At 31.1% G+C, this 20,431-nt stretch overlaps 1 protein-coding gene across 1 annotated transcript in view; it reads left to right on the top strand.

Annotated features, from left to right (window-relative positions):
* LOC105151371 (neurotrimin) overlaps positions 1 to 20,431 on the top strand; it is an 88,165-nt gene that overhangs the window by 28,227 nt on the left and 39,507 nt on the right. Inside the window, exon 2 of the mRNA XM_011065046.2 lies at positions 7,992 to 8,089. Within this exon, the coding sequence (XP_011063348.1) occupies positions 7,992 to 8,089 (98 nt within the window). The remainder of the gene's footprint in view (positions 1 to 7,991; positions 8,090 to 20,431) is intronic.

The raw sequence follows: 20,431 nt of genomic DNA, 5'->3' as shown, positions 1-20,431 counted from the left end.
AGATCGATATTTTAATTTCTAAATTACATACATTATTTTTGTATATTATAATGTAAATAATTCAAAATTATTAAGACGGAAAAAGCTGATGATAGTCATGTTTCAGTCTATCACATTAACATTTAGCGTCAAATGTACATACATGAATTATACACGCATACACGCGTGCATGTACATGCACACGCACACATAACTCAGTACAACAGCCAGCCAAGATCTGTAACATATAATTGGACGAGAACGACGAAATGTACTTTACGTGCAAATGTTAATGGCATTACTATTAGCGATGTGTACACAATGACCACAACCTATGTGTTGCTTCATACTGTTGGTCGGTCAAATTTACTCCAATGAAATATGAATACTTTTATCACGATAAAATAGGAATTTCCATCGCACCCATATGAATACTGTTACATACGCGACACCGTAATTTAATGATAAAATGTTTTCATCATACTTAATTGTTTTATAAAATGTAAAACCAGAGTAATGTCTGCATTTAGAAAATGGTTTTTGCAATAAAATAAAGTGGCGTATAAAATATTTTACACAACTGACATTTGATTTTTAAGAAGGTTTAAATTCTTATCTAGTTTAACGTAGAAATGTATACTACACTTGATATTATTATTAAGTATACTTTGAATATAGCCTAGAGAGTTGAATTTCTTCCATAACTATTGCCCTAGTTTCTTATAAACTCCATTTTAGATCCGTTAACTCCATTTTAAATTTAATTAATTTAGAATTTATACATATGTATTCTGATTCTGTAAGTTATATATAATACACGGTATATAAAATTATTAAAAGAATTATATTCCTCTCAATTTAATTTGACTTCTATTACAAATAATTGATTAAGTTATTTTATAGACTATCATGTATCTATATATTTCTGAAAGCTGAAATGGATTTTAGAAATGACTTTAAAATGACTCGCAAAAATTAATTCATATAGAAGTTTATATAATTTTACTATTTTAATTAGTTTGTTTAATGAGATAAACAAAACATGCCAACTTTAATAAAAGTTTAATCGTTAAATTTAAGAAGACAAATAGATGAGGATAGATGCTTGATACAAAATGATCTCACTTTAATCTCAAAGCGGGATGTTGCAATGTTGCAGAGTTGCAAAAGTTTTGAAATTTTTCTGTTGTATTTGAAACAAGTTTCCGTATCAAATTCGCGCAAAGTTGAAGCATTCCAATTTTTCAATTTTTATTACCTATCCATTCTCTTGTTTCTTGTACAGTGGAAATGAAGTAGCATAAAATTAATCAGCTTCCGGCGCTTATGCCTGTCTAGCTACTAATAAGTAGAGTTCACTGAAGTCCTATATACATCAGGAGGCACGGTAGTATCTTCGGTGTAAAATTAATGATTTATGTATATATATATATATATATATATATATATATAATCATTATATGTGTGTGTGTCGTGTGAGATTCTTTCATACTTACAGTACATGTATTATACAATTATACGTACATACAAATCGATCAAATTGATTGATTCATAATTCAATAAACGTTTATATACGTAGAATAAAAGGACGGCCTTAATCTCGTTCGCGCGACGTAGAGAGGAAAGTCCATATTACATTCTCGAAATATACGGAATCTGGTATTCTTTTTACAGTAGGATGAAGGAATGATAGATAGTATCGCGAAATTTCCAGTTACCAGATACGTGCAAGTTTGTCTCATACGTGTGCAGCTCTGGCTCGTACCTACGCCGACGCGCAGGATTGATGAGCTCCGTGGTTGGATATTGTGCCCGAAATAAGAGATACCGAAACCTGTCACTCGGCTTGGGTGAAGTCGTGTATACGCGCTGTGCGCTTGCTTGCCTGTCTGCTTGCTTACTTCTTCGATTAGAGACCGCCGACGTTTGCATTGTTCATGAGTATAATTCTGGAAACGGTTTGGTTGTGCGCTTTAAGTGTAACCGTTTCACGGGTCATCGCAATTGCGTATATTGATCCTTCGATCTCGGATAGGATCGTTACGTTTATTTTCAGGAGGAGCCTTGATGCCTCTATCAATGGTAATACGCGAACGTGCGAGGATTCGGAACCCGTTTTATCCACTATCGTTTTCTCGCTGTACCTGTTCTCTTCTGTACGTTCCTCTGTTTATCTCTTTTGCCCTCTTCGCGCGTTTGAATCACCCCATCTGGATTTACATAGATCCCAGGTCGGACTGAAGATTACACGTCCGAATACGTCGGACTTTGCAGGTCTGCGTATGAGGGCAAACCAAAAATTCACATGCTCTCAAATATAGTTTTCGAGTGCAACGCGCGACTTAAGTAGAATATGTTGTACACGAATTATAAAATACACGAATTATTAAAGAATTAAAAATAGGAAAAGGAGAAAAAGAATTCGCAACTAATTTTAAATATGTGATGTGATCTTAAAAGAAAACGTGATCTTAAAAATCGGTAAAGATAAATTATAGATAAAAATGAAAAAATCATGGGATGAGTTTTCATATTGGAGTCAAAACCGATATAGACAAATCTAATTTTATATATTTCTCATAAAATTTGACTATTGTATTGACGTATCCTTAAATACTGTCCTTTATTCGATTTCTAAATATAAATAAAATTCCAGACTACAATTTAACAACTGTGACATTTTAACGTTAAACGGTATACATTTTGTGAAATATTATTTTCTTACAAATTTTTAAAAAAGAAATTCTATCAATTTACATGAATTTTTTCAGGATGCAAAGTGCAAAAGAAAGCATATTGTTTGTAAGCAACATTATTTTATTGTACAAAGTTACGAATGCAATCATCGTTACATTCGAATAAGAAATTTAAGTTCAATTAAAATTGCTCAATTAAAATTGTATATCTAAATAATATATTACGCTGTACACTGCATATTTTAAATAATTTTGTGGATTTAATATATTTTGTATCTGTTTGTTACCAGTATAATTATAACTTCGATTACTGAGATATTATTGATTCATAACATCTTTGCGTGCTGATCTTTATTTTCCATTTACTCGGTAACCAGAAATCAGATTAGATTGCTGTTTAAGGGAGGGAGTGTGCTCATTATTTTTCATTTTAGTTCTTCGTGAATCGGGTTATATTAACACATGATTTATAACTTCAATATAATCTTTAGCGGTTTGCGATGCACTTGAAAGATTGCTTTATGAAATACGACACTTGGTTAAACACTTTCACAAAAAATAAAGTATTGTAATTATATTTAAATAATATTAAAAATATTTTAATTTCTTTTATACGTTTCATAAAGTTATTGTAAAACAACCATTAATTGACTTAATTAATGCATAAATTAGCTTCGTTTATAAAATGTCAATATACCGCTGAGATGTATTTAATTAATAACTTTTATAAAAGGTTTATTGTTTATATTTGTTTATATTGGGTTAATTGCAAAACTTATGAATTAAACATTAACTAGATAAATCTTAAACGACATATAGGCAAACATATATTATTTATATATTGTATAATATATATAGGAAAGTCCTCTATCATGAGATAGACGCTTAATATGAGAGCGGGGTTTTTGTTAAACTAATAAACGCTGTCTATTGTTCGATCATGAATTTATTGCTCTTGGATTAAAAACTATTTAGTAGAAAATTCATTATTAGATCATTATTAGATCATGTCTGTAGTCATTGTAAAACAAGATTTTAGAATTTGAATATCTTCAAGTTTCATTGAGATAAACATTTAAACCTTGTTTATTATTTAATAAATAAATATTTGGCAATAAATTCTTCACGTAGTGATAGAGTAAGATCGTATTAATAGAAAAATACGGGATATGTTGAATTGTTTAATTACAGAAGTTAGATTTGTGATCGTAAAACTGTAAGACGTGGAAATCGTAATATGAGATACCCAGGGTATTTCTAATATGAAATAATCCATGCTCCTATGTTACAGTGAAAATCGTTGCTAAAGTATAAATATTATTGTACAATAATAAGACAATCGGAATGAACGTCGAGTGCCTATTTCTGCGATACTTGATTCCAACTATCTAAAGACGAGTTCTGAGTACAATCTATCGCATACTCACTTTTCGCGCACGCTGGCTGTGTTGGTTTGTATTTTAGAAACATTAAATAAAGTTTTTTAATTACAATACTGATATACTTTGCGTTTTACTATCGATTTCTCGGGGCATCTCATATTAGGAGCACAATTTTTTGACTTTGCGATTTGCTCACTTTTTACATTTCTTTAATTTTCCCAAAAAAATGGAATTTGAATTAAATTTTATATAATGTTATCTTAAAACTGATTAAATTCCCTTCAAAATGACCTATTATTTTTTTAAATTCTGCCTATAGACTTTTAGCATTTACCCAAAATGAACTCGGTATCTCATAATAGAGACCTTTCCTCTATATATATTAGGTGTTGGAATTAATTCGTAGCGTTTTGCAAGTGATGGGAAGTACTTTCATTAATGTATTTTTTAATGCTCATGTGAAATAAATAACATTCTTTCATTAAAAAACGCTACGAATTAATTCCAACACCTAATATATGTATATATATATATATATAATATATATATTTTAGTAAGCAAGACATTTTTGGCAGCAATGTTAACAACATTGTAACTAAGTATATAATATATATTGTTTTCAATTAAATATCACTTTAGTAAAATATTTATTTATTTAATTATCACATATTAATCATTAAATACAAGATAAGAATAATTAATATATAATTAATTTATAAACTTTAATATATAAATAAGATGTAAAAGATTTAAAAGCAAAAGTTTCATTTGCGTTAATCATATTTTTACTGCACAAAAAGTTGACTTCAATCTAATTAAATGAGGAACATCCTACTTTAATTTCAAATTTATTGAGAATTCTGCAATTACTTATAGATCTGTGACTTTCATTATTTCCTGAATAACATTATTTCCTTGAAATAATTTAGTTATGCGTGTTATCATATAACTGAAAAATTAATTCAAATTTTTCAAGTGGATTATAAATACATTATTTATTAATGAAGTATAAATGAGAATTGAGCGTACAAAAAAAATTAGAACTTCATGTTACGATTTCGTAATTACATTTAAAAAATTTACATTCGATTTTTAACATAAGTAATCCATTACTTTATTAGTTTAATCTGTATCTGTAACGATAATAAATAAATATTTGTTTGTCGTTGAGTTGTTGAATATTTGAAATATTAGATAAAATACAGAAGTTATTTTTATACAAATTATTTCTGTTTAGATTATTTTATCCACAGATTCCTTAAATAAGTTTACCAAAAATTTTTGAATCATTTCTATCTATCAAATCTGCTTTTCTTTTATCTATTTTTTCAATATTTTAAATTTAATAAACTTTTTGATAAGTAACGATTTTTAATTCACAATAAATTCATAAATAAGTAATTTATGTCATCATGTAAAATGACTTATTTACGAATAGGTCAGCTAAATTTATTTGAACTGTATAGAATAGATTATATTTTATAGAAACTTATAGTAAAAGAGATTGTCACTTCAAAATACATAAATCCATTTTAATAATGTTGAAATTTGTTTCTCTTATTGTTAGTATAAAAAAGATTTTTTATTATTTGCACGATTTTTTATTAATAATACGTCTACATAAATTAAATTCTTGCTGTCGTTTTCAATTCTTTTAAGAGCTCTTACGAATATATTAGATTCAACATCCGAGTTTAAAAATCCTGATTTAGCAATTTCTTTCATTATATATGTATTAATATTTGACACATTTTCATAAATTTTAACGAAATTCATGAAAATGTATCAAATATTAATGAATATGTAATCTTTTTACACGCAAAAACATAAATCTTTTTTTATGAAAAAGTAAAAATTATCTTCAAAATAAAGATCGAGTCTCATATTCATCAGTTTCATATAAACTTTAATTTTTATAATTGTACAAACTTAATGATAATGAAACATTATTTAACAGTCAGTAAATCAATTTAAATTTGTTATTTTGTTGACAAAAATAAATGATTACGAAATTAAAGAAAAGACGGTCACTTAAATTTCTCGACTATAAATGAAGCGATTAGTATTCACATTATAATGTGATTTATTCTATGGTATTTATTTACTACGATAACAATTATATTTTTCATCTGTTAGACAACGAGATTAAGATACTGTTTTATATGATATTCCTAAATGAGCAGCGGTGACGATGCATGAGGACACTCATTGCACTGACATACGCAATGTACCTGATCTTGTAAATGACCGCTTGTCGCGGATCATGAATCAGTTCGCAATAATTGAGCAGATCTCATTCATCTCTCTTCGACGAATATATATATATATATATATATATATATATATATGCACAATGTGTGTGTGTATATACATATTGTATATCTTGTACGATGAAACTTATACCAAGTTTAATGAAGCTTAAACTATGAATATGCGCTCGCAAATGGACTACGGTGTAATTACTGTAGCTTATTAACGATAAAAGATGTAGTCTTACTACAACTAGATACAACAATTAGCAAAGAGAATTTTTTAAGAGAAGCACCAACACGCATTTGGAAATCAAACGATATTGTATTTTTGATTATGTGTCGACCATTTCAATGCATCTGCTATTTCAAATCCGAATATTTCATTTTCAAGTTGCAACGGTGTAGTTATTCGATGGTATATTTTTGAGATTATTAAATTTGCATAGAGCAGCAGAAAAATAGGATTTCAAATTGCGGTAGCGCCAATGTGACACAGCGAACGTATAAGAAAAAAAAAAAGATATAATCGGATTACTTTAAAAGCCGTTGTTCGGAAATATAAGAGAACGTAATGAATAATATAAGAAAGTAGTATGAAAGAGAGTATGATAAAGGAAGGAAAAATAAGAGCATGAGAGATTTGTGAACGACTGAATGTGGTGTAAACTATTAACAATTCATTTACCACGACTCTCTCTCCGGATTTCGAGCTGTTTTCCGAAAATCCGATAGAAACAAGTATTTGGTGCGAAATTGAATATGCAAATGTCGCATGGGACAACATCGATTCTGTTCAGGTGAGAGAAATACTTGAGTACACATTAAATTCCGGACTATAACAGTGTGATGATGCACGTACCATGCTATAAACTGTTGCTAACTTATTTCGTATCATCACGCGTAGTTTCGTAAGTATACTACCTTGTCTCGAAAATTTTCTTTGAAGTAGTAATTGGCTTGCTTATTAATGGCCTCTTAGAAGTTTCTAAGCTTGATGAGCGGGCCGTCTATAAAGCTGAGCTTAATGAAAGAAATTTTGTTATACATTGTACAAACAATCTTGTCACTCTTACAATAACGCTTACTTCATTACTGTAATAAATTTTACCGCAAAATGTTTTATTTAAAAGCTGATGTAACAAAGTCAGTAAAAATCATTATATGATTCTATTACATAATACCTTATTATACGCGTTGTTATAAAATATTATTATATTACTGAAATTACTTTCCGTCAGAATATAAAGAGAGATGAATTCGTTCATTTCTCGTTCTTTTGCATTTTGAATTTTCGGAACTATTATTTAGAAATGACTGCTTGAATTTTTCCAGCTGACTTCCAATAAGAATTACTTGATAAATGCATTCCAAATTTTATTGCGGCGCAATAATATAACAGCGTGCAATGATTTCAAACGACCTTTCTTTTTAAAAATCGAGAACACACAAGAACATTGTGGAATTATAAAGTGCCAGGCTTAGTCCTTGCTTGACCTGCTTACGTTAACTCGCGCTATTCACTGCCGAGTTTCTCGAACTTTGCAAACTTCGGTGCGTACATAGGTGGGCTATAAGTATAAGTACTAGTAAGTAAGTAAGTAAGAGTATGTATACCCCTGTTTATACGTAGAGCGTTCGCGCGATAGCGTGATACTTAAGTCGGGGACGTTCACGTGTTACAGATTTACCCAGGTTTGGCAAACCGTTGAACAATCTCACAGTCTCGGTGGGTCGCGAAGCCATTTTCACCTGCATCGTCGAGGATCTCGGACCATACAAGGTGAGACACAACATCATAGTTCCGACCATCCTATTTTCCACGCACGGTTGCAGTCATACATTCCGCCGCCATGCTGCTGTTGCAATTCCACGCCACGTTACACGCACTGATGTCTCCCTGTATGATTGGGACTGATTTTGATGAGTGACATTAGACCGTGCAAATTTCATTATACACTTTCGTGATACAAATTATAAAACAGAATTACCTGCTAATAGAAACAATCCCTTTTTTATTCAAAAATATAATAAGATCGTTAAAAACTTTTATCATCTCAATTTTATAATGACTCTATCACGAATTCATGTTAACTTTTTATTTCAAGTTTTTATTATTTTCATTTTTACGAAAAAGGAGATAATTTATAAATTCATTTTCAATATATTTTATGCAATTCGTGATTAATGTGAATTTAATACGAGCGGTTTATATTTTCCTATTTGATCGACTCTGATATCTAAATATAAGATGAAAATCAAATAGTTTCTAGCAAGAGTTTTCAGTAAGTTCATTATGCAAATACAGATCTTTATCTCTAAATTACGAAATCACATCGGTTACTCTTACGCTAACACATAGATACATACTACTGTAATTTGCGATTTAGAAAATTGGTACTAAGATGCTTTGAGCGGCGCGACGTCATTACTGAACTACGTCGGCAAAGTTCTACAGGGATGGAGAAGTTAACGAACAGGACAAATAAATTCAAAGCGAAGGGTTGGAGCACGAGGATCACAGTGCGTATCTGAGCAACTCCATTTAAGTAGAAATAAAATCCCGCGGGGTGTGAGTTCAGCAGTTTGTTAACCGGCTCCTCTCTCTCTCTCTCTCTCTCTCTCTCTCTCTCTCTCTCTCTCTCTCTCTCCCACACACGCACGCGCGCGCGCGCGCACACACACACACACACACATCCGTCGCCTTCTGGTTGATTCGTTTCCCTGTGTTGATGTCGTTTGTCTGTCTCTACTCTCTCGTTTTCTACTTATTTTCCATCTCTCCTCTCAGCGAGAAATCGAACGTTTCTCGTGGAAATACTCTTTTCGATTCTCTTTTGCTCTTTCACCAGCGCTCAAACCACGCATGGAAAAGTTATAGTTTTATAGATAATGCCTACCTCGCGACTGTGGAAATGTTTTCACGATAAAAATGCGCAAAATTGTTTTATGGCGTCGCAGAAATACATGTGTGCGTATAAATGCGTGTATATGTGTGTATGTAGGCGTTCGTTTGCGCACGTTCGAACGGAATCGATGCATTATCCTTACGCGGTTGGTCAACGATACCTCTGCGGAAATGAAAACGGCGAGTCACGTTGGCCGCCGCGATACTCGCGAAAAGCGTTCAGTAAAAATAATAAAAAGCGCGTGCCACTTTGCTCGGACGGGACACAAAGGGGCGCGCTTTCGATAATCGATGCCGACGACGGTCGCCGCGGAATTAACGCTTTTTAGCGTAACTCGTTTTAGCACATGGCAGTCGCATACGGCGCAGCTATAACCGATATCGCGTGATTGCTTTTTTGTGTCGACGGTATCACAATCCTTTCGCATCGCTAATAATAAGTTATTAATTTCCTCTGATAGGACACGCGATTAAGTGGAGCGTGCACTTATAATATTATCGTTTCGACAGAGAGAGAGAGAGAGAGAGAGAGAGAGAGAAACGTAAATATATCTTCAAATAGTAAAGACACGAAGAGAACGTACGTTAATGCAACGACGTTGCTGACATCGAGTAGTTTATTTATATTTCAAACTGTAACATGAGTAATGGTGAATTTTATGTATAGTGACTCCTGAGAAAGGGAAGAAATACCTCAGATATTCTCTGATGCTTTGAAATAATAAAGCGTCTTATTACGACTCGCAAGGTGTTAGAACTCTGTGTTATGTAGTATATGGTATGATGGCACGAATTCTGCTAATTAGTAACAAACATGCCATTTATAAGTTATGTCTTATATCTTTTCAAGTTATTGTCATCCTCCAGTTACCGTTATTTATGTCCTAACTTATGCGTTCCCAATATCAACTAATGAATAAATTTTAGAAATTAAAGTTTGGACAATATTTTATTTCTAAAATATAAGATAAAAAAGAATATAAAGAAAAAATGTAAATAATTAAAATATTTTATAAATATTAACATTACGTTATATTTATTGATACATTAAGTTAATTGTATTAAATTAATTGTTGAAATATAAAAAATTTTCTATAATTGTTAACAACATAAATAAGTATTTAGAGAAGAATTGGAAAATAAATATTTTAATTTAAGAATTGTATTAAAATTTGTTTTAGAAACAATGGAGTTTACACAAAGTTTGCAAAGTAAAAGTAAAATCTTGACGTGAACGTACTATATAAATATGTCGCCTAGTTGATTATAATTAAAAAATCGTTGCAAACTTTTTATTCAAACTCGATGTTTCAGAATTAATCATGCACACAGCTCGTCAGTGATCCATTATAATAAATTTTGCTGTAACTTATTATGCAGCCTATGTGACATAAGTTATTGCGTACGCTAATTTTTATTTTCTATCTGAACAGTATTAATTTGTACAAAATTTTTAAACGTAAAAAATCTCAATTAATATATCGACGAGTATTCAGAAAAATATATCTGGTATTTAAAAATACTTTTAAACAAATTTTTATTGAAGAAAAGTTATATAAATTTTATGAAAGGTATCCTGATATGATGTCTTGCAATCGGTTACATATGTTTATAATTTTCTTATAAATTTGAAATATTAAGAAATTAGAAAATTTATTAGTATTAATAAATGTATTTAAAATTATGTTACAATTATGTTAACAAAATAAACTTAATTATCTTTTTTCCGTAAGAAATAATAATATATTTTTTCCAAAATCTTATCGCAAAATAGAGCTTCAATGTGCTTCCAGCTATAATATTTTCATTTCTACCGCGCCTTATGAAGTGCGGAAATAAGCGTGCTTCAGGAATAAAACGATTTATGTATTATCCCGAATCTCCGGCAAATTTTAAAATTTTATTAAAGAACCGAAATTACTTCCTGTGGAAGTGGGAACAGTAAGGAAAGAAGGCAGAAAAGTATTTTTATGGTCCTAAACCTAATTGAAGTCGAGTCCTTAAAACTCGTTGGATTTCGTGGAGATTAGCGCTCGGAAATTTTTCTTCTTTTAAATAATTGTGATTTCACTATATTAACGTGAACTTTTATATTCCGTATATATATATATATATGTGTGTAAAAAAATTATAGATACATAATATATTTGAATTTATATATTTGTAATATATATGTGCGATATAACATTGGAAATGGCATTTGAACTGAACAATTGTATTTAAAATACGAAAATTAGTGACTCGTTTACATCTTGAACAGATTTTAAAAAATTTTCAATTTCTAAAAATTATGTTCTGATATTAATAAAAAAAAATGTTAAAGTATTATGTCGAAGCAATTTGTGTATTTCGCAATTTTCTATAATTGCTTCGTTGCATAACTTTTACCTCAACTTTTGTTTGTATCTATTGGCAAAACATCTATGTTATATTGTGAATGTTTGCAACTGCCCCATCAGATTACGAGTTTGATCTCGCAAGAGCCAACCGAGGCTGCCAAATGGTTATACACCATCATGTGCCATCTATTGCTATACTGCGAACAAATCTCATTTTCCAGACAAAATTTTATTTCCTTCGAAATTGGATGTTGGAAATAAGCATAATTTTCTGTGGTTTTTACATCAGATACAATTATATATTTATAATAACTAATGTAATAAAATATACAAATTACGTAGAATTAATAGAAAATATATATATATACGATTCGATTAAAAAAAATCTTTCAAAATTTAGTACTTTGATAAAAAATGTATAATATCCTCAGTTTCCGCTTTTCATTACAATAAGATATTAAACTTGGCGCGATCTTATACGGGCTATTTCGCGCGTCAAGTAATGCAACGTTTATGACTAATATTCTCTAGAGGAAGCAAACTCTCGAAATCATTACGGCCTGTTACAAAGGTATTGTGTACTTCCTTGCTTGTAGCAATTGGCAAATTGCGCATCCATAAGAGGCACGCTAACGTGGAATATTCCACAATCCCTTGACGATCCTTGATTATCCGGTAGTCCTTACCGATAAGACGCACGATTTCCAGTATATACCTATCTGACGTCGGCTCTAATGTGACGGATTTTGGATCAAGGTGCTTAACATTTAGAGAATACTGACGTCTCTCTCACGGTCAATAGTTGGAAAGAGAAGCCGACGCTGATGCGAACACGGGAGAGAGGAACCATGTTCATGCTCGCCTCTGTGATTGTTCGTGCAAACAAACCGCAGTATTAATTATTCGCGATACCGGCGGTTGCATTGAACGGGGCAGCCTAGGTCGGATATCCTACGAAGAAGCCGATGTTGCAGGAGTTACGATCTTGTCGACGATAATTTCTGAATCCCGAGGGAGGATACAACGCTGCACTAGGCTGTGATTTCCTCTCGAGAATAACGCATCAATGGTCAGGGTCGCCGCTTCTATTACGATCTTTTCTTGCCAACTCTATTTCCTCCGATATACGTGTACAAACATGAACTTTCACCTTGTTCGCTCATTCTTCTCACTTTGTGCTTGCACCTCTTTCGATGACTCAATGTAGTGGCTCTTTTTGCGATAAGTTTTTGCGACACTGAGTGAATAAATTTGCAGTAAATTTATTTGCGCGAATTAGAAATCTTATATGACGAATAGCTAGCGTGATAGTCCAATGACGAGTTAATCCCACGCGAGTAGAATAAGCGAGAATGACCAATACGGAATTCTAGTTAGATTTAATTACCTCTCTCTTACTTGCTATTTTCCTTTGCTTCTCAAGCTTACCGCATCACACAACGATTCCGCATTCCTTCAGTTTGATACTCTCTGCTGCACGAAGGCGGGCCACTAATATTAATATCGCGAGAGCACTAATTGTTTCAGCCAAATACGCGAAATTCGCGAAGTGAGATTCTGAGATGCTCTTTGCGTTACATGCACGTTGTGTGTTACGGCATCGATCGAGGAAACCATTATATTTGGACTGGATTATAAGTGGGCGAGATCGGAAACGCGTTTCCTTCCGCTTACGGATACCGGTCTGAGATGCAAATTTGAATTTGCCCTTAGATTCAGGAGCATTGTTGGTGCGCTACTATCACGATGCTTGGAATACTCGCTACAAGAATACGCTACATAAAAGTGCAATAAAGTCGACGCGCCCGTAATACGCGCTTAATCGAGCTAGCATACCAAAATATATAATGTCCGTTAGCATAATACCGTTAAATTGGATGTTAAATATTGCGATACGGAATTTACGTTATTACTAATATTTTCTTTGTAATACTGGCAACGAAAAGTGGAAGTTGCATTTTACTGCACTTCTTAAATGTTTAAAAATGTCTTGTATTTTTGTTTAATGCACAAAAACGTTTTCTCTTTTTTTGATTATTAGTTTTTAATTTGGATTTAACAAAAAATAAGAAAAAAATCACAAAGTTTAGGTAGGACATATAGTGTCTGGTTATTTTAACGCAAAATATGAATACTTATTTTATAGAATTAGATTAAAAAGCTAGCAACAAAATAATTCCATTATTTGTCGTGACATCGTTGGAAAAATATCGCAGATTCTTGCCATAGATTATGGAAGGGAAACGTATACGGCTAATATTCTGCAGAATGCATTTTGAAAGTCTCACTTATCTCTGCAATAGTCGTGCACGAAATCGAAAAAGACGGCGGCACTTTCTTCTTGGCTCTCGCCAACAGATGTTGTATGTATGTATAGGTATGTGCGATGCCACTTGTAAAGTTCAAATCTCGTATAGCTGCTTGAAAGAGATCGTACTTTTGTATGATCGGTCATCTGAAGTAACTGTTTCAAGTATTGTACGGTATAGCTATAATATGATATAGGTTTTGTTTCTTATGTTGAAAGGCGAATGTTCTTCTTTCTTATCTTCACGCAATCTTATATAATAATAACGTCTACACGTTTTTGATCTATTCGGTATTTGTTTAAAAAAAAGATAAATAAATTACACACACAGTGCATTATTATTAAATTATAATATAATAAAACAGTATTAACAAATAAATAAATATTAAACAATATTCTTTTATTTTTTATTCTAGATTATTAAATAAATGTTAAGTAATACTCTTTATATTTTAGATATCATAAACATCTATGTAATTTTTCTATATTTTTTCGCCAATTTAATACTGGTCGGACATTTTTACGTTATATTACGTTATATTTGTTTTCTTTCTCGGGAATCGCTTCATCGATTTCTTTTTCTAAGATTTGTCATCCTGCCGCCACCTTACATCAGTCTATTTGTATTCACAGGCTTTTTCTGCCTGTTTTGAAAACAACTTTTTATTGTTTTATGCTATTACAAATTTTGATGTGGCCGAGAATAACAGAACACTTATCACAAATAAATGAAAAATTCTGGAATTTGTTAAAATAGATATAATCAATTCGAAACGCAAAAAAGAGAGTTTACGCTGATATATAAAAAAATGTCTCGAAGATGTTAAAATATTAAATTATCAAACAAAAATATACTTCACGAAATAGGTTTTCAGGTCTCCTGATCCATTTCTAGGTCTCGGTAACTTTTTCGGTGCCTCTTGAGAGCTTCGGGTTACACGAGAAAGATTTCTGATATTTCAGTCAAACGAAGCGGACACTAGCAATCCTCTGCTAATGGACTCATGCATCGTTGAACATGCTCGACAAGATTGGCCGTACTTGATGCAATCGTATTTATTACGACGGAATGATATTATCGATGCGAAATATTTGAAGAAATTCGTGTTATCAATTTGTCCTCTTTTTCATCTTTCCCTCCCTATCCTTCTACCCTACTCCCATCTCCCACGAGTGCATGTGATAGGATACGCGCTTCAATTTCATTCGGTATTGCTGGGCTCTCTCTCACGTGCATTACGATGCAGTAGTCGTTGCAACAGCAGCAACGGCAACTGCAGCTTGTAATCTAGGAGCGGAGAACCGTGAGAATCGAAGGGTGAAGATGAAGCGCGGAAGTAGTCAAGGAAAGTGGGGTATCGTTTCCTCAACGCATATCTATATAGGTACACAGGAGTTTCTGCACACGCGCCTGCACACGTGCAAAGCAGTCGCTGTTTGTACGAAAACAGCTGGCTCCGGAAGGAAGCTTACCCCATTTCCGACCTTTCATCCCGCTTACTGTTTTTCCCTGCCTCTCTTACTCTCTCCTAGCCATGCCAGAAATCTCCGTGCCACTCTTGTCTCCAAATACGCTTCAATTTGAAGCAACTACGCTGTCGTAAAACCACGTGCTCGCAGCTATCGCCAGGAGTTAATTGAACTTTATCACGTCAAACGATTCGGCTCGACGAAATTACTTCACAGTTGTTTAGTTTCGGATCGCGTGGATGAACGGTGAAATCGATTGAATGTGGTCTACTATCAATAGACCAGTTATAGTTCATCCGCGATAGATGCAGCTTTTCTGCCATTTTATTGCACGGCCGGTGAGAGCTTTTTTAAAGATAAAAAAATTTTGTCTTGTCAATAGAGATAAAAGAAATATCGCAATCATCTTTTGTTATTTTCTAATTTCTTAATCGTTACGCCGATATATTAATTCGTATTATAAGAATACCGAATTATTAATTATTATTATTGAAATTAAAAAATTTATAATACCTATAATTTATATTTATATTTAAAAACAATATAAACAAGACAGTATAATCAATATCTATCTCTTTCTAAAAATAAATCAGTGTATTATTATTAAAAAACAAAAAATATTTACTAATAATTACATCAGTTATAAATATAGCATTGATTAGTATTTTTAGAGAGTTTTTTTTCGAGAATCAATAATTTTTTATTCTCGTGTAAAAGCGTATTGTAATAATTCTAAAAAAAACTATAAACAAGTTTTTCTCATTATCATAAAATTACACATAGCTATTCTAAATATAATAGGTTTATTTTTGCACTATTTACACAATAACGTTACAAAATCTAAAAATGGTCAGTACTTTATGAGCTTACTTTTATTTTAAATTTCTCACAATAATAGTCAATCAGATAGATAAGATAGAGAGCCCATAAATTATAAGCGGTAGTTTTTCTATTTATACATTAAAATACCAATAGCGTCAAACACAATTTTTTCAAGGAATCTTTATTGTACCTTTGTTTTCTAACAAGCATTTTAACTAATATTCTTATACATATAATAGTACATATTGAAATATATAAAATATAAAATTAATAGTCGAGCAATATAATCCTGATTATTAATTATGAATAAAATTGCCTAGTTGCTGAGACCATTAACTCAACAATGACATTTCATCATGATTCTATTCTTTTAAAATATTTATATTAGAAGAATATTATAATACTACATAAGGGTAGTCGAAAAATATGTATTTGCAAGCGTAAATAATAATCCACTTCAAGTCACATTAAATTTCTTCTAAAAAATTATAGTCTTATTTAGAACTAAAATAAAATAATTCGATGGAGTACTGAAAAAACATGTTTTAAACACATATAACAAAAAAATAAACAAAAAATAATTAAATTACATTATAATAAAATAAATTAATTAATAATGTAACTCTTGTGTATATTTCTCGACAATAATCCAGTATCATAAATTTTATATACTTTCTTGTATTGATACTTCAAAACGAGTTAGCTATACAGACAGTTGGTATTATTACAATTTCTGGGAATTATTTTGCCGAGGCTAAAAAGATTAGGAAAGATTCGCGTGAAGAATAAATCTTTAGACAGAAAAGGTGCGTGCGTGTAATGTTTCTCTAGTCGAGCTACGCAGCAGGAGTAATGAGCGATCAAAAAATTGCAAGATAAATGTTTATGAAGAATATTGGGCAATGGATACATGGTTGGTGGGATAAAGAACGATCGTCTAGTCGTTATTTCTTTGTAATAAAAAAAAGTAACGAAAGAAAACCAGTTATTATAGATCGTAAGCTTCACACGCTGTTCTTACACTATTACATACTCATAATGAACGAAATTAAGGACCGAATAAGAATCAAAATAATGTATATTTAGCTGTTATAACAAATTGTAGTCGAAATAAGTGTAAATGTACAGAAGCATAAATTTTAGTTAACGTAATGAATTTTCCGGTAAGAACAGGTATTTAGAACATATTCAGGAAGACGGAGGTTCATTAGCTCGCTATTTAAAATTTGCCTGTGTATAAGTAAGGAAACTCAGTAGAGAGAGAATAAATTACTCTGTCAGATTGGTTCATTCTATATGTCATAATCGCTTGATTAATGATTCCGCCATTAACTATACCGCGTCGCATACGTATAAAATATGGTTATCGGTCAGCGAAATAAACGGCATCACGGATTGCATGAGCAAATTGTAATATCATCCGCAGGTCACCGCGCTAAGCTTCCACATTAAGAAACTTCATAATTTTTCTGACATTCCCAAATGAATGCATTCTCCGACTTCGTCATAAGGAGGATTAACGGTACCGTTTGGAATTGCAGCTCACATTAATTTATCATCATTCTGAAGTAGATATACTAGAAAAATCGATAAAGCTCGAAACGATGGAAATTGCACCATTTGTCGAAGCATTTGTAGAAGTATATATACTCTGTCAGTTGTCATTATCATTAGTGCTTTTCGACAAGAAAAATCAAGCTTATTATAAAAGGCTAGCTTATTATTTAAATTTGCATTTTATTATTAAATATTGTTTTAAATGTAAGAGAAATTTATGCGTATATTCTTTATAAAATATTTTTTTTAAATTATAAATCGTATTCAAAACACGCTTATATCAATAAATGCACTTTCATCTCTGAAATTCTATCTCTGATATATAGTATATACGTAACGTAAACAATATGCTAAATAAGAGGTAACATCGTTATAAACGTGTTCTGAATACAGATCATCATGTCTTAGAAAATTTAATATGCTAATTGACATTATCTACTTTTATATATAATAAAATGTACTTGTTGCTTTGTTACAATTAATTAAACTTTATATTGCAATTAAACGATTTCAATTTTAGAAAATTAGAAATTTTTTAATTCAACACAATTTTATTACAATCAATTTCAATTATGGCAATTATGTCCAGAGAGAGAGAGAGAGGATTGCAAAAAATAATATTTTATAATATAATATATAATAATATAAGTTTATTATAATTATTTTATAATATAATATAAATTTATTTATAATATAAATTTTATAATATAATATAAGTTTTATATTTTAAAATATATTATATTATATGTGTGGATTTAATTTAACTTTTTTACATTTGACTTGATCGTTTCTTTTATTGAATATAGTACCTACAAAAAGCTTAATGAAAATTCTTTCCATTTGTTTCATCATAATGATTTATGTGTTAATGCATGAGCCACCGGTTGCCTCTCGTCCCATGAGAGAACAAATATCTAAAACTCTTCTACCGTTTATTTTCTGTCTCCTTTTGGATGCAAGTGCGTCATGCCGGCGGCATACCTTCGCAAAAGACGTATGCAACCGCGCCTGAAAATAAACCCAGGCTGAAGCGTAGTGAACTCGAAAAATGCGAAACGACATTGGCTGGGATGGCGCGGTAGGGACTTTGAGACGAAGGTATGACATTTTCGTAAGCTTCTCGTCGCACGGCGCGTCGGAGTTGCGGGTGACATTTTGTGGGTGAAATGGCAAGACAACGAGCCAGCGAGTAAAGTAAAATGTCATTGTCGCGACTTGTCATACGCTCATTGAGATCCCACCGAGAAACGAACGATAAAATGAAAGTTTGCTAGGAACACGAAACACGAAGAATGCACTAAAACTACACTAAAACATTAAGTAGAGTTTCGATAATTATCCAGCGACGATCTAATGAATTATTGAACATTACTATTATAAGCGGCAGTTCTGGGAACGATCGAATACGAATTTCAAATGGAAATATAATAAACATAATTATGTGACGAATAATCAGTATGATTTGCCGCCAAATACGTTTTAATGCAATTTACACAGTAAAAGACATTGTGTATTTGTGTTGGGAACAGTTCATTCACATTGTTATTAATAGTTTGTGTTGGACTTTTTAACATAATATGATTACGTTATTTAAAAATTTTGTGTTAAATTGATATTCAACATTGCTTATCAAAAAGACATAATTTATGAATAAGTGAACAAATAATATAAAAATAAAATGTTTTAAAACATAAAATAAATAAATAAATTGTAAGATGAATAAATAAAATTTGAGAATAAAATATTAATTTAACATATCACAAATGTTAATTTTAGTAAAAAATATGCTTCCACTGTTTGTTTACAAACTGTGTTGAGATTACCTTTTTGTATTTATTCTCTCTACTCTTACATATATAATATTTGTGTAACTTTCTAACATATTCATCTTGTATTAAATTAATCTAAAAAGTTTCAGTAGACTATTTTGGACGTGCGATTTATGTTAAATTTGACACTTTTTTTTCAACAGTGCACTTTGATGACGTATTTAAATTAAAAAAGAAAGATAAAAGAATTTTAATTAGTTCTAAAAATATAAAAATTCTATTATGTATAGACAAGTGCATTATTGCTGACTCACTTTCGCATTATTAGTCATATTCAGAGTCATACAAATGTAAATCACGTATTAAGAATTTTTGTTTCGTCATCTCGATCATTAAATCTTATAGCTTAGTTCAAATTTGCGTTTTAAAACATTTTAGAAATATAATTTGCTTTTATTTTATTCTATATAATTTTTCTGTTTTTCTCTCTTTTTTTTCTTCTTTTTACTATAATATTTAAAACAATTTTTATCAAAAGTTTGCAAAGTTAGATGAATTAAGTTAGCACTGAAATTATCTTTGAAAGTACACAATTAACAAATATTAAATGATGCAATGGATACTTATAATAACAAACGTAGGAAGAATATAAGTACTAATGTAATTTAAAAATTACTTGTATCAAAAATTATCTGCCTATATTAATTTTGTTGCTCGTCAAAATAAGTAAAATACGTAACATACAGTTCTTATCTGGATAAATTTGATTACATTCCATAAAATTATAAACCTAATTTTTTAATGAATATGAAATAAGTCAACGGCGAATGTACTAGCTATTAACCACGCTAGCAGTAATTGCTGTCTCCTTGTGAAATTTTTGCGCGTCAGCATCGCGAGCTAACTCGTCTACGCGAGAGACAAATTAAGAGAGTACCAAATGGTACTAGAG

The sequence above is a fragment of the Acromyrmex echinatior genome, chromosome 10 (assembly GCF_024713525.1).
Source record: "Acromyrmex echinatior isolate Ae372 chromosome 10, ASM2471352v2, whole genome shotgun sequence".
In the NCBI taxonomy this organism is placed as follows: Eukaryota; Metazoa; Arthropoda; class Insecta; order Hymenoptera; family Formicidae; genus Acromyrmex; species Acromyrmex echinatior.
The sequence above is the reverse complement of the archived record's forward strand: the minus strand, read 5'-3'. Positions and strand labels throughout refer to the sequence as shown.